Below are 13,676 nucleotides of genomic sequence, written 5' to 3'. Positions count from 1 at the left end.
AGCAGCTCATAGTCCAAAAAAAGGGTGACAGATTCCCTTTAAGAAAGAACGTTATGTGACACCATAGGCAGAATTCATACATCTATGAAATACTGACTGTTCTCACTGTGGAAGACTTGGCCCAATCTGAACCAACTGCGTCATATATGCCTATGAAGCAAACAGCTGCGATCAAAAGACTCCAAGGTTGAACCAGGTCTTCCGATGCAACAACAGTCCATATATAATGGAAGTGTGAAATCAGCCTTAGGCAAAGTTCACATGTTGCATTTTTGCTGTGTTTTCTTTTTTTTAAATGCAAACTAAAAGCTACGTTTTACAGTATCAGCAAAAGCTATAAGATTTCAGAAATCTCATGCACACACTACCTTGTTTGCTTTTTTCCTGACTTTTTTTTATGGAGCCATATTTAAAACGAGGTAGATCTGACATCCTGTTGGTCACATCACACCAGAATCAGGACACAAGTCTTTGTTACATCAGGCCTCCTGATGAGCCCTAATGGGTGAAACGCGTCGAGGCGTATAATTCTCTATGGCTGGTGGCAGTTAACCAGATGAGTACCATCATTCTTGGGGCAGCAATATGCAGCATTCCTCATCATATCTGTTATATGTGTCTGTTTCTCTTTCCTGATTATCAGTTGTGGGGTTACACACCGTGTCAGGATATGTTGGTATCTGTGCCACTACATTAGAGTATAGATTGGATCATAGTCTGCAGTAAACCTGCTAATTATATCATTATGTATGCAAACCATTTTTTTTTTTCCTCCTGCCATGAATGTGTTGCATCTCGGGTCCTTCATTGACCTGATTGTAGTTTCAAGTTGGTTTAGCATTGGTACTCATCTGTGTCATTAACAATTGGCATTAAAAAGCAGTATCTATTGCAGCAGTTTTTTTTTTAACTCTGTCTGGATGCTTAGAAACCACTTCCATTTTATATACGTGGTTAATGATGGGGTTATAACTTCTTTTGGGCAATATCATGCAGCATTTTTTGTCACATTTGAAATGTGGCATTGTTGGTCTTTTTGTTGCTATTGGAAAAAATGTGAACGTACACTGCATGCTTAGAAAACGCTGATTTAACCAACATTAGGTTTTTCCTACAGTGACCACATCTGAGTTGTCTCTAATAGTTTTCTGAGCACCATTTTTTCATCTTTGCAAACTATTAGTTGGCAATATAAGCAGTATCTAATTTCTGCAGCAACTTTTGAAATTTAGTCTGCATGTTAAGAGACTACAGTCTATTTTGGCAAACCAAGGGCCCAAACCCCTGGAGTATTGTTATCCTTTGACCACGTTGTGAAATTATTTCAATCGTCACCAATTGCCTATTGTGTTCTTTTTTTGTTTTTAATTGGGGTCTAGGGTCCTCTTAGAGATAGGGGTTCCTTTAGGACATCGGGTAGGAGGGTTCCCCTAGTGGCTGTAGGGTGTTACAGGGCCCCCAGGGTCAGCCATTGTGGAGCGGGGGCACCACCATGTTCCCCCCTAGGGTGCCAACCTCCACAGCTAGGAAGGCAACAGCCTAGTTGACGTAAGAAGGACTTCTAGCTTACCCATTTTTAATTGGTAATTTTGGAACACGGTTGTTTTTGTTTGTGCACTTTTTTTTTTTTTTTTTTGGTGTGAACCATTGCATATGGTTTTTTAATCAATAAAGATAATTTTTAGGGATATATACAGTTAGGTCCATATATATATTTGGACAGAGACAACATTTTTCTAATTTTGGTTCTAGACATTACCACAATGAATTTTAAACAAAACAATTCAGATGCAATTGAAGTTCAGACTTTCAGCTTTCATTTGAGGGTATCCACATTAAAATTGGATGAAGGGTTTAGGAGTTTCAGCTCCTTAACATATGCCACCCTGTTTTTAAAGGGACCAAAAGAAATTGGACAATTGACTCCAAGGATATTTCATGGACAGGTGTGGCCAATCCCTTCGTTATGTCATTCTCAATTAAGCAGATAAAAGGCCTGGTGTTGATTTGAGGTGTGGTGCTTGCATTTGGAAGGTTTTGCTGTGAAGGAAACATGCGGTCAAAGGAGCTCTCCATGCAGGTAAAAGAAGCCATCCTTAAGCTGCAAAAACATAAAAAACCCATCCGAGAAATTGCTACAACATTAGGAGTGGCGAAATCTACAGTTTGGTACATCCTGAGAAAGAAAGAAAGCACTGGTGAATTCATCAATGCAAAAAGACCTGGGCGCCCATGGAAGACAACAGTGGTGGATGATCGCAGAATAGTCTCCATGGTGAAGAGAAACCCCTTCACAACAGCCAACCAAGTGAACAACACTCTCCAGGAGGTAGGCGTATCAATATCCAAATCTACCATAAAGAGAAGACTGCATGAAAGTAAGTACAGAGGATTCACTGCACGGTGCAAGCCACTCATAAGCATCAAGAATCAAAAGGCTAGACTGGACTTTGCTAAAAAACATCTAAAAAAGCCAGCACAGTTCTGGAAGAACATTCTTTGGACAGAAGAAACCAAGATCAACCTCTACCAGAATGATGGAAAGAGAAAAGAATGGCGAAGGCGTGGTACAGCTCATGATCCAAAGCATACCACATCATCTGTAAAACACGGCGGAGGCAGTGTGATGGCTTGGGCATGCATGGCTGCCAGTGGCACTGGGTTACTAGTGTTTATTGATGATGTGACACAGGACAGAAGCAGCCGAATGAATTATGAGGTATTCAGAGCCATACTGTGTGCTCAGATCCAGCCAAACGCAGCCAAACTGATTGGTCGTCGTTTCATACTACAGATGGACAATGACTCAAAACAAAGCCAAAGCAACCCAGGAGTTTATTAAAGCAAAGAAGTGGAATATTCTTGAATGGCCAAGTCAGTCACCTGATCTCAACCCAACTGAGCATGCATTTCACTTGTTAAAGACTAAACTTCAGACAGAAAGGCCCAGAAACAAACAGCAACTGAAAACCACCGCAGTGAAGGCCTGGCAGAGCATCAAAAAGGAGGAGACAGCGTCTGGTGATGTCCATGGGTTCAAGACTTCAGGTAGTCATTGCCAACAAAGGGTTTTCAACCAAGTACTAGAAATGAACATTTTATTTACAATTATTTAATCTGTCCAATTACTTTTGGTCCCTTTAAAAACATGGTGGCACATGTTAAGGAGCTGAAACTCCTAAACCCTTCATCCAATTTTAATGTGGATACCCTCAAATGAAAGCTGAAAGTCTGAACTTCAATTGCATCTGAATTGTTTTGTTTAAAATTCATTGTGGTAATGTCTAGAACCAAAATTAGAAAAATGTTGTCTCTGTCCAAATATATATGGACCTAACTGTATGATTTAACAGTTGGATACCCTTTTTGGATCAATTTTTGATAATTTTCAGAAAACTCAGAAACAACAAGCACTAAACTATCAGCATGAAAAATGCAGAAAAAAACGCATCAAAACCTGCTTTTTTTATGGCCAAGAGAGCAAGCTTTGCCTGCAGGAACAAAAAAACACAGCAAAAACAAAACGTGTGAACATAGCCTTATAGAGAATCTTAGAAGCCACCTAGGTGTTTGAGCCTGTATTATTGTACACCCGATAGTCTTATCATTTACAGCAGATGCAATGTACTGCATTAGCTATGGAGGCACAAATACAGGGACATCCTCTGTTACCTTTGATCTTCCTATACCAGAATGCACATTTGAGGACTCTTAGCGCTGAATTTTATAGTTGCGCCCTTCGGACAGGTCAGCTATTGCTCTACATCTCTATAGTATTGTTGCTTCATCCTCTTCCAGACCCGGAACAGTAAACTAATCCAGTATGTGGAAAAAACTGAACAAGCCTGAGAACAAGCAGTGACAAATCATCTCTGGGGATAGACAGATGGTATCAGCGCGATCATATTACCGTCAGTCCACGATTCATGAATAGAAGCTTTCTGACGAAACTTTTCAGCCAAGTGGTCTAATCTTTCCAACCTCCGGATCTCATTCAGCATCCACTCCTCGTAGCCCTTCTCCGCTTGCTCCAAACCACCCCATGCATTGTTTATATCCTGGGAAGGAATTGAGAAACTATCAATCTTGTATCTAGGGGGGGGGGGAAGAAAAAAAAATTTCCTAAACTGAGAAGAGCTGCAATCACACCATGAGATAAAAAGTAGCACGGTGACCATCGGGACGCATCCACTGTATTTCAGGAAGGAATGTCTGGCTAGAATAGGATACAAATAACTTCATTCTCGCGTTGTTCCAAAGGTTTTTGGAGAGGTTGGAATTTTTTCTTTGCAGATGGTCATTATTAAAGGGCAGGGGTATGTAAAAGGCATTGTAAATTTCTTTAAAAAATTTTCGGTGTTCACATTGCTGAGATTTAATATGAGCCAGAGACAGATTTTCCATTTTCCAAATTGCATTGATTAAATTTTGATTTTTTACAAATAGTGATAAACATTTATCTCATAGGTATGCCATTGTTTTTATGTAGAAGGATGTGTGTAAATCGTGTGGCACATTTAACCGGATACATTATTGGGTGTCTGTGGCTTTATATCCTATCTACGTAGTCAACCAACCTCCTTTTTTTTAGTAAATCATTATTCACCATTGTGCTTGGAGGACATTATACATATCTGCATAACGGAGATAGGCTTTTAACGGTGTCACACTCACCGAGACCATCTTCCCCTCGGACGGCATGAACGCTGGCCTGTTGCTAAGTCTTAGCTTGGTCTGAAGAGTGTTAAAGTTGATCTCTAGCTGGCACTTTTCTTGAACCTTAGGAGGCTTGTGAAGACGTCTATAATCTCTGAAGTCCTCCAGCTTCTGTTGCATGGCCTGCATGGTATTTTCAGGTGCGCGGTTCTCCAGCCAAGGAATAGTCCTTCGGATCCATTCTAAGAGCTGCCAGAAGAAGACGGTGATCAGGCATCTTACATGGTTTACGTATAGATGGCACAAGAAATAAATTTGGGGAACAAGCGAATATATGAACACAGATAATGATCTCGTTGCCACAAATAGCTTCTGCTGTATTAATATTTTTCCCTTTTACTTAGGACACTGTACCACCCATGTTTTGTACTGTATTACACAATTATATTTCTGCATTTAACTTCCCCAGAAAAAAAAAACAACTAAAAATAATAATAATGTATACTATCATTCTCAAAAGAGCGGAGACTTACCGTAGGCAGTCATATATTAGGCTGTGCAACCGGGCTTCAGATCAGCAATAGATCCTTCAGGGCAGACAGCCCGATATTGTTCTCGGCAGCACAGGTCCTGTTTACACAGGAGAATGTGCTGCCGAGAACGATTATCTTTTTCAAGATCATGTCGCCTGTTGAATGAGTGACACTCGTTCATGATAATCATGCAGTGTAAAAGGAGATTAACTTTCCAGATACGGGCAAGTTCAAAAGGAGCATCTGAGACGTGCATCCTTCTGATACAATGAAATATGCCATCTGTTCCCCGGTTACTGATCTCAGAAACTCTCTCTATGGAGGGTTTTTCTTATCCTTGTTGGTATAAAGGTGACCATACACATGAGCCAAAGCTCAGACAAACCTCGGGCCCACCCGAATTCATTGGGCTAAGATGACCTCTCCACATTTTTGACGGAGAAAATGTCATGGAAAGAAGGATCAAGCACATTGGATTTCAACAGGTCTCAACTTTTTCTGCAAGGTTTGACCGATTCTTTCTCCACTGAGATATACATGCACGATATTATGATCTCTCGGCAAAATGGACAATTGTCCGGCAAGGTGTTTTTTTGTTTTTTTTTTACTTTTTTATGTTGTTGGTCACTGTATAGTTACAATTTTGGGAGCTCTCCGCCCCTACCAGTTTCAGAAGTCATTGCTCCAGGTCTTCATTTTACATAGCACTTGAGAAAATGTGAACACGCACATAAGATTTGCGCATTTTCCCATTTTGCCCTCAGCACTCACATCGCTTGCTAGTCTTTCATAGTCCTCCATCAGCTGTTCATTCTCCTGATTGACAGCTAGCACCTTACAGATACGATTGGCTGCCGTCTCCGCCTGCACGGAAAAAAGGGAGAAAATAGTCACCATTGATGAACAATAACAAACCGTTCTTCATAGGACACAAAAGCAACGCAGAAGCCACAGAATAAATTAGTTATAGTTGAAATATGTGAGAAAGGTGATCTACCCAATACTAATGAGCAAGAAATACAATGACAAGCTATTCAGAAGTTTCCCCTACGCTGTGTACCTACTGGCACACCATTACACCTACAGACTGTGCGTCACTACAAGCTCTCATTATAAATCAGGCATAGTACACAGGGTTAACAAAATGCAAAAACAGAAAGCAAGGTTATTTTGGAAAGCTTATGGGTAATGGAGATTTACATGCAAGAAAGTCTTGGCAGCTAAAAATTGTCCCAAATTGCTTGTACTATTATTGAAACTAAAGGCCCCTACACACAGGCAAAATAGCTAGATCTCTTCGGAGAGCAGAAGTCAAGGGTCAGGCATGTTGGATTTTTACATGCCTGATCCTTAGCTCTGGTCCAGGCTTATTTTCCCAAACAATACTGAAATAAACATGTACGATTGGTTAAAGAGAATCGGTCACCCCGATTCCAATGATGTGTCACTTACTGGGCTGATTGCGCCATTCTGATAAGTCAGCGTGATACCTGCTGCAGGTCCAGCAGTTCTCTCTGAATGCTGAGCTCTGTATAACCCTGCCCACACCACTGATTGGCAGCTTTCTATCTATGCACAGTGTACTCAAAGCTGCCAGTGGTAGAGATGAGGTTGGAGTACATGGTAGCAGGATTACTAGTTCTCTAATTATAATCTCCTACTGATAAAACTGTGATTTTAGCAAATCTACAGCCAGCTGCAAAAGAAGTGACATCACAGGAATCAGGGTCTCTGTCCCTGCATTATGCTGCTTTCAGATTAGATGGCAAAAACCCGGTGACAGATTCCATTTAAACCAAGTAAATGTGTATATGGGAGAGTCGGGAACTAACTATAGCTAAGGTAAAAACTAAGGTCAACTTCGGCTTAAACAACCCAAAATGTTGCTGCATTCCATAAACAGCCCATCGACTGCAATGGCATCATGTAATGTTTAGCTTTACAGAGAGAATCATAAGCATGTGCCAAATTATATCAGCACATGAGAAAGAGCGACAGAGTGAGACACCGGGAAAGGGGGGGGTGGGTGGAGAGGGGCAGAGCGAGACATGGGGAGACACAGGGCGGAGAGAGACACAGGGCGGAGAGAGGCACAGGGCGGAGAGAGGCACAGGGCGGAGAGAGGCACAGGGCGGAGAGAGGCACAGGGCGGAGAGAAAGAGAAAAAGCAACAGAGAGAAAGAGTAGATAGTGAGGGGAATGGCCATATCAATGCTAGATGCGTTTTATAGCCAAGTTCTCATGTTATTAATGTTATCAATTTACACTGTATAATTATTCTCACAGGATACTGACTGCAAACCACACACATTAGTGATGATTATTTATTAGGAGATATTTTATTAGTGAAGAAACACAAGAAATTAGTAATCACAAATCCCAGACTTCACCTATACCTTTAAGACTTAGAAGAGACAGGTCTGATCAAGAGCCTGTAAGTAGCATGAGAAAATGCATATATGAAGATGAATGTAGAGATACATCTATGGACACAATAAGAAAAGCAGGATGATCAGGCACAATTTATCTCCAGATCTTCACTATCCCTCTCCATCGGACATTTGGGGAGTTCTATACCTTTAATAGATAAGTGTAAACTAGAAGCTGAAGCACCTGGACTGTGTGAGACATACTCAGGCTCCGCCTGGCCCATAGGGTAACAGGGGAATCCCCCGGTGGGCCCTTGTGCAGATCTGGGCCCCCAACCCCACTGTATGAGAAGTACTTGGCATAATTCAATTGATTTTGTATAGAAAAAGGCAACATGTCATCATTCATTAATCAAACTACCCAGTTTATTATTATATAGAGACATAGATACATTTGTGAACGAGGGTAGTGTAATATTTGTATGCAGGTGGGCCCCCAAAGTTAGTGTTACTGGTGGGCCCTTGGCACCCCGGTCCGACACTGGACATACTGGTCACACAGCACTGATCATGGCTGCATAGAGCTCATCTATATGTAAGGGGGATGTGTACCCCACATGAATTTGTAAAGCAAAGCAGAAGAATAAGGACAGAGCATCAATTTACAAGTAGAAATGCAAATGTATGGGAAATATCAAAGCAACAAGCAAATATTCAGACATCTTCACACATTCAATGTCTGAGAGCACATATCAATGGCTATACTTCTATGGAGTCTTCAAATTATGGTTTCACCTCAAAAAAAAGACCTTGTATTAATATAGAATCTTCATTGTTTTACTTTTTCAAAATCTGTATTACTGGACAGGACTGAGAATATTTACAAATAAAGTCATAGGGAGAAATGAGTTCACTCGAGAGTGAAGCCGGGGTTTATTGGCCGCAGGGATCGCGTGACACTGCTATGTCATGCAATCCCTGGGAGAGCCAGTGCCAGCACAAGAGCAGAGTGTAGGTGTTATTATTTTACTGTGGGAAGGAACATAGGAATTTAGAAGAGGTTGTCTGGGTAGCAGACAATGCCTTAAAAAAAACTCACCCTTACTTCCACTCTTGTAGTATTAAACAAGTTTTACATGGCTTGTCCCCTTACTGAAGTTCTTAAAAAAACACAGAAGATGATCTTTCCTTACCCTCCCTTGGTCCAATGCTGAGTCTATGCTGCTGCTAACAGTGTCTGTAACCATCTGCAGCACTGATGACACATTGGCTGCAGCCAGTCAGTGAGCTAAGTGGTCCAAGCTGACAGCACTGTCAGCAGTGTTGTCAATGTAACCTCAGCACTGCAGACAATAACAGATACTGGAAGCAGCGGTGGAGACTCAGTGCTGGACCCAGTGGGGGTGAGAAAAGCTCACTTTCTTTTTGTTTATAAACAAATTGCCTCCAAGGGTTGTCCAAAACTGGAAAATCCCTTTAAGCATTACAAGCAGCACGGTACTGCACACAACAGCTGGAATTACGGGATTATAAACTGCTCAGTTGCATTTTACCGTTTTTGGATACTATTACACTTGAAATCCCAGTCATTAGATAGTAAATAGAAGTATATATATATATTGCAAATATTCCTCTTAACGGACAGTAGCTCCCACTGCCAAGCAGCAGCCCACTACAGCTGTCACTCATTAGCAGAGGTGAAGTGTTGTGCAGCCCCTATACAGTGGGTACAGGAAGCATTCAGACCCCTTTAAATTTTTCACTCTGTTTCATTGCAGCCATTTGGTAAATTCAAAAAAGTTCATTTTTTTCTCATTAATGTACACTCTGCACCCCATCTTGACTGAAAAAAACATAAATGTAGAAATTTTTGCAAATTTATTAAAAAAGAAAAACTGAAATATCACATGATCATAAGTATTCAGACCCTTTGCTCAGACACTCATATTTAAGTCACATGCTGTGCATTTCCTTGTGATCCTCCTTGAGATGGTTCTACTCCTTCATTGGAGTCCAGCTGTGTTTAAACTGATAGGACTTGATTTGTAAAGGCACACACCTGTCTATATAAGACCTCACAGCTCACAGTGCATCTCAGACGAAATGAGAATCATGAGGTCAAAGGAACTGGCTAAGGAGCTCAGAGACAGAATTGTGGCAAGGCACACATCTGGCCAAGGTTACAAAAGAATTTCTGCTGTACTCAAGGTTTCTAAGAGCACAGTGGCCACCATAATCCTTAAATGGAAGAAGTTTGGGACCACCAGAAGTCTTCCTAGACCTGGCCGTCCAGCCAAACTGAGCAGTCGTGGGAGAAGAGCCTTGGTGAGAGCGGTAAAGAAGAACCCAAGGATCACTATGGCTGAGATCCACAGATCCAGTGGGAGATGGGAGAAATTTCCACAAAGTCAACTATCACTGCAGCCCTCCACCAGTCAGGCCTTTATGGCAGAGTAGCCCGACGGAAGACTCTCCTCAGTGCAAGACATATGAAAGCCCGCATAGACTTTGCTAAAAAAAAAAAAAAAAAAAAAAAAAAAAAAACACACATGAAAGACTCCAAGACTATCAGAAATAAAATTCTCTGGTCAGATGACACGAAGATAGACCTTTTTGGTGATAATCCTAAGCAGTATGTGTGGAGAAAACCAGGCAATGCTCATCACCTGCCCAATACAATCCCAACAGTGAAACATGGTGGTAGCAGCATCATGCTATGGGGGTGTTTTTCAGCTGCAGGGACAGGACGATGGGTTGTAACTGAAGAAAACATAAATGCGATCAAGTACAGAGATATCCTGGATGAAAACCTCTTCCAGAGTGCTCTGGACCTCAGACTTGGCCGAAGGTTCACCTTCCAACAAGACAATGGTCCTAAGCACACAGCTAAAATAACAAAGGAGTGGCTTCAGAACAACTCTGTGACCATTCTTGACTGGCCCGGCCAGAGCCCTGATGTAAACCCAATTGAGCATCTCTGGAGAGACCTGAAAATGGCTGTCCACCAAGGTTCACCATCCAACCTGAAGGAACTGGAGAGGATCTGCAAGGAAGAATGGCAGAGGATCCCCTAATCCAGGTGTGAAAAACTTGTTACATCATTCCCAAGGCGGCTCATGGCTGTACTAGCTCAAAAGGGCGCTTCTACTCCATACTGAGCAAAGGGTCTGAATATTTATAACCATGTGATATTTCAGTTTTTTTTTAATGAATTTGCAAAAATTTCTACATTTCTGTTTTTTTCAGTCAAGATGGGGTGCAGAGTGTACATTAATAAGAAAAAAAATGAACTTGTTTAAATTTACCAAATGGTTGCAATGAAACAAAGAATGAAAAATTTAAAGGGGTCTGAATACTTTCCGAACCCACTGTATGTAGAAGCCAGCGCGCACTTCAGCTGTTGCGCACTTCTTAGGTGCTGGGGACCACAGTAATCTATGCAACACTTTAGTCCATGAGTCAAAAAACCTCCTCCAAGTAATAAGGCTTTAAAAGAAGAAAAGCAATCCCGTCCTGCAAACATGGCGGAGCAATATATGATGGGGAGACATCCACTTTTACAGGGGTAGGAGCATAGTGGCCCCCAATGTGAAGCTATACTATGTCTCTGTGCACTAGTGTGTGACTGAAAACAAAGTGCCGCAATTCTACAAAGTGTGATTATCACTCAGCAACTATCACCTAAAATACACAATTATTCACATTGTAACTGCATATAATGCAAGCAGATAAGGAGTGCAAATACATTATAACAAGACAGATCACGGTTACCAATGTAATCAGCAAGGTCGGTATTAGGGGCAGGACTGGGGGCCTCAGAAATTACAGGGAGTATGGAGAGTCCTTATGAAAGACAGTAATATCCAACATCCCCAAAAAGTGTTTACAGGGGCCGTGGCTGCAGGAAGGGACTTGGATACAGGTTTATGGTCAGTGCATATGGCTGCATTTTATATGGGCCATTAATTGGCCTTCTATGCATTCGTAATACCCTCATCATTCGCTCGTTCGTATATTCATCAAAGGGGGTGTCCAGGACATTTATATTGATGGCTGATCCTTAGGATGGGTCATCGGTATGTGATCAGTAGTGGTGTGACACCCAGCATCAGCTGTTACGGGTGCCAGTCAGAAGAGCTCACTTATGGAGCTGCACAGTTTATGAACTGTATAGCGGGTACTACACATCAGCTGGTTGGGGGTGCCGCACCCCCGAAGATTTGATATTAATGACCTATCCTAAGGATAGGCCATCAATGTAAACCTCCCGGACACCATTTAATGAAGGTCTAAAAATAAACATTTTCGGCAGCACATCCCCCAGTGTAAACAGGACGTGAACTGTCGACAGCACACTAACTGTATAGTGTCTGAAAGCTTGTATTAATGACTGTTACCGTTTGCATTGGCTCATATAAAAGGGCCTTCAGACGAGTGCCATTGATCGCTGCTCCTTCAGACACAAAATTTGCTTGCTGAAATGCAGATTTAGGGTGTGTTCACATAAATCTATGTGGATTTTGGAGCGGATGCTGCTGCAAAATCCACATTTCAAATAAGCTTTGAGAAAGACCGTGCTCATTTACACAGGAGCATTCAATGACTGATAGCTCCTATACACATTCACCTTTGTCGGCAGCACCTTCTGGCTTACACAAGTGGATGTGCTGCCGACAATCGATAATTTTTAGGCACACAAAAGTTTGCTTGATCTTTGGCTGTTTGCTCGGCATGTTTGTATGGTCAATAACACAGGTCAACGAAAAAAAATTTTTTTTCTGGTGTCCAAAATATTTTAATGAATTTGGGGTATTTTTGGGGTGCTGATTCTGAATATGTCATCAGTTTTGCCAGATTGGCTCAAGTTTTTGAGATTTTTGGTATCTTATTTATAGCACTTGTTGGTAAATGCGACGCATCATCTCATTAATTTCTTTGGATTAGTACTTGAACTGAGCAGTTCTCAATATAGTTTTGTGTTAATTAGTGTTCTCAAAGTTTGTTCATAGCTTGATTTTTGCACTAACTTTATGTTGTTGTCTGTTTTCCAGTGAAAAGCATGAACTCATCATGAAGAAGTTGTCTTAACGATCCAGACTCATTCTGTTACATTTGTGGTGAATATACACTGCCAAAACATAGAAGAAACATAACACACTTCGTAAAAAAAGTGTATTTTGCCTATTTTGGGGTTATGCTTGGGGACCAAGACAAGTTTTGGGCACCACACATAGTGTGCAAAGCATGTATCGAATTATTACGAAAATGGAGCAAAGGACAAAGAAAAAGCTTCAAATTTGGTGTTCCAATGGTGTGGAGAGAGCCAAAAAATCATCATGATGACTGTTATTTCTGTGCAGTGCAAGTGCAAGGATTCAATAAGCATAAGAAACGAAAATGGGAGTAACATGGAATCTGCAAGAAGGCCTGTCCCTCATTGTGAAGATGTGCCTGTACCTGTGTTTACCATAAATAACAGTCATCATGATGATTTTTTGGCTCTCTCCACACCATTGGAACACCAAATTTGAAGCTTTTTCTTTGTCCTTTGCTCCATTTTCGTAATAATTCGATACATGCTTTGCACACTATGTGTGGTGCCCAAAACTTGTCTTGGTCCCCAAGCATAACCCCAAAATAGGCAAAATACACTTTTTTTACGAAGTCTGTTATGTTTCTTCTATGTTTTGGCAGTGTGTATTCACCACAAATGTAACAGAATGAGTCTGGATCGTTAAGACAACTTCTTCTTGATGAGTTCATGCTTTTCACTGGAAAACAGACAACAACATAAAGTTAGTGCAAAAATCAAGCTATGAACAAACTTTTAGAACACTAATTAACACAAAACTATATTGAGAACTGCTCAGTTCAAGTACTAATCCAAAGAAATTAATGAGATGATGCGTCGCATTTACCAACAAGTGCTATAAATAAGATACCAAAAATCTCAAAAACTTGAGCCAATCTGGCAAAACTGATGACATATTCAGAATCAGCACCCCAAAAATACCCTAAATTCGATGAAATATCTTTGGCACCAAAAATGCTGTTGACCAGTGTAATCAGAGACCATGCGATCCTATGTTTTCTTCCGTGTACAAGGGCCTGTAGCGAC

General features: G+C 41.1%; 1 protein-coding gene across 5 annotated transcripts in view; it reads right to left on the bottom strand.

Annotated features, from left to right (window-relative positions):
• Positions 1 to 13,676, bottom strand: part of LOC141055551 (alpha-actinin-1) — a 150,435-nt gene that overhangs the window by 58,095 nt on the left and 78,664 nt on the right. For all 5 annotated transcript variants that reach the window (XM_073552172.1, XM_073552174.1, XM_073552176.1 and 2 more), the window contains 3 exons: positions 5,961 to 6,053; positions 4,675 to 4,905; positions 3,911 to 4,058 (listed from right to left, as the gene is read on the bottom strand). In XM_073552172.1, coding sequence (XP_073408273.1) covers positions 3,911 to 4,058; positions 4,675 to 4,905; positions 5,961 to 6,053 — 472 coding nt within the window. The remainder of the gene's footprint in view (positions 1 to 3,910; positions 4,059 to 4,674; positions 4,906 to 5,960; positions 6,054 to 13,676) is intronic.

This window comes from Dendrobates tinctorius, unplaced genomic scaffold (genome assembly GCF_039654945.1).
Source record: "Dendrobates tinctorius isolate UK_male_01 unplaced genomic scaffold, ASM3965494v1 ptg000186l, whole genome shotgun sequence".
Taxonomy (NCBI): domain Eukaryota; kingdom Metazoa; phylum Chordata; class Amphibia; order Anura; family Dendrobatidae; genus Dendrobates; species Dendrobates tinctorius.
The sequence above is the reverse complement of the archived record's forward strand: the minus strand, read 5'-3'. Positions and strand labels throughout refer to the sequence as shown.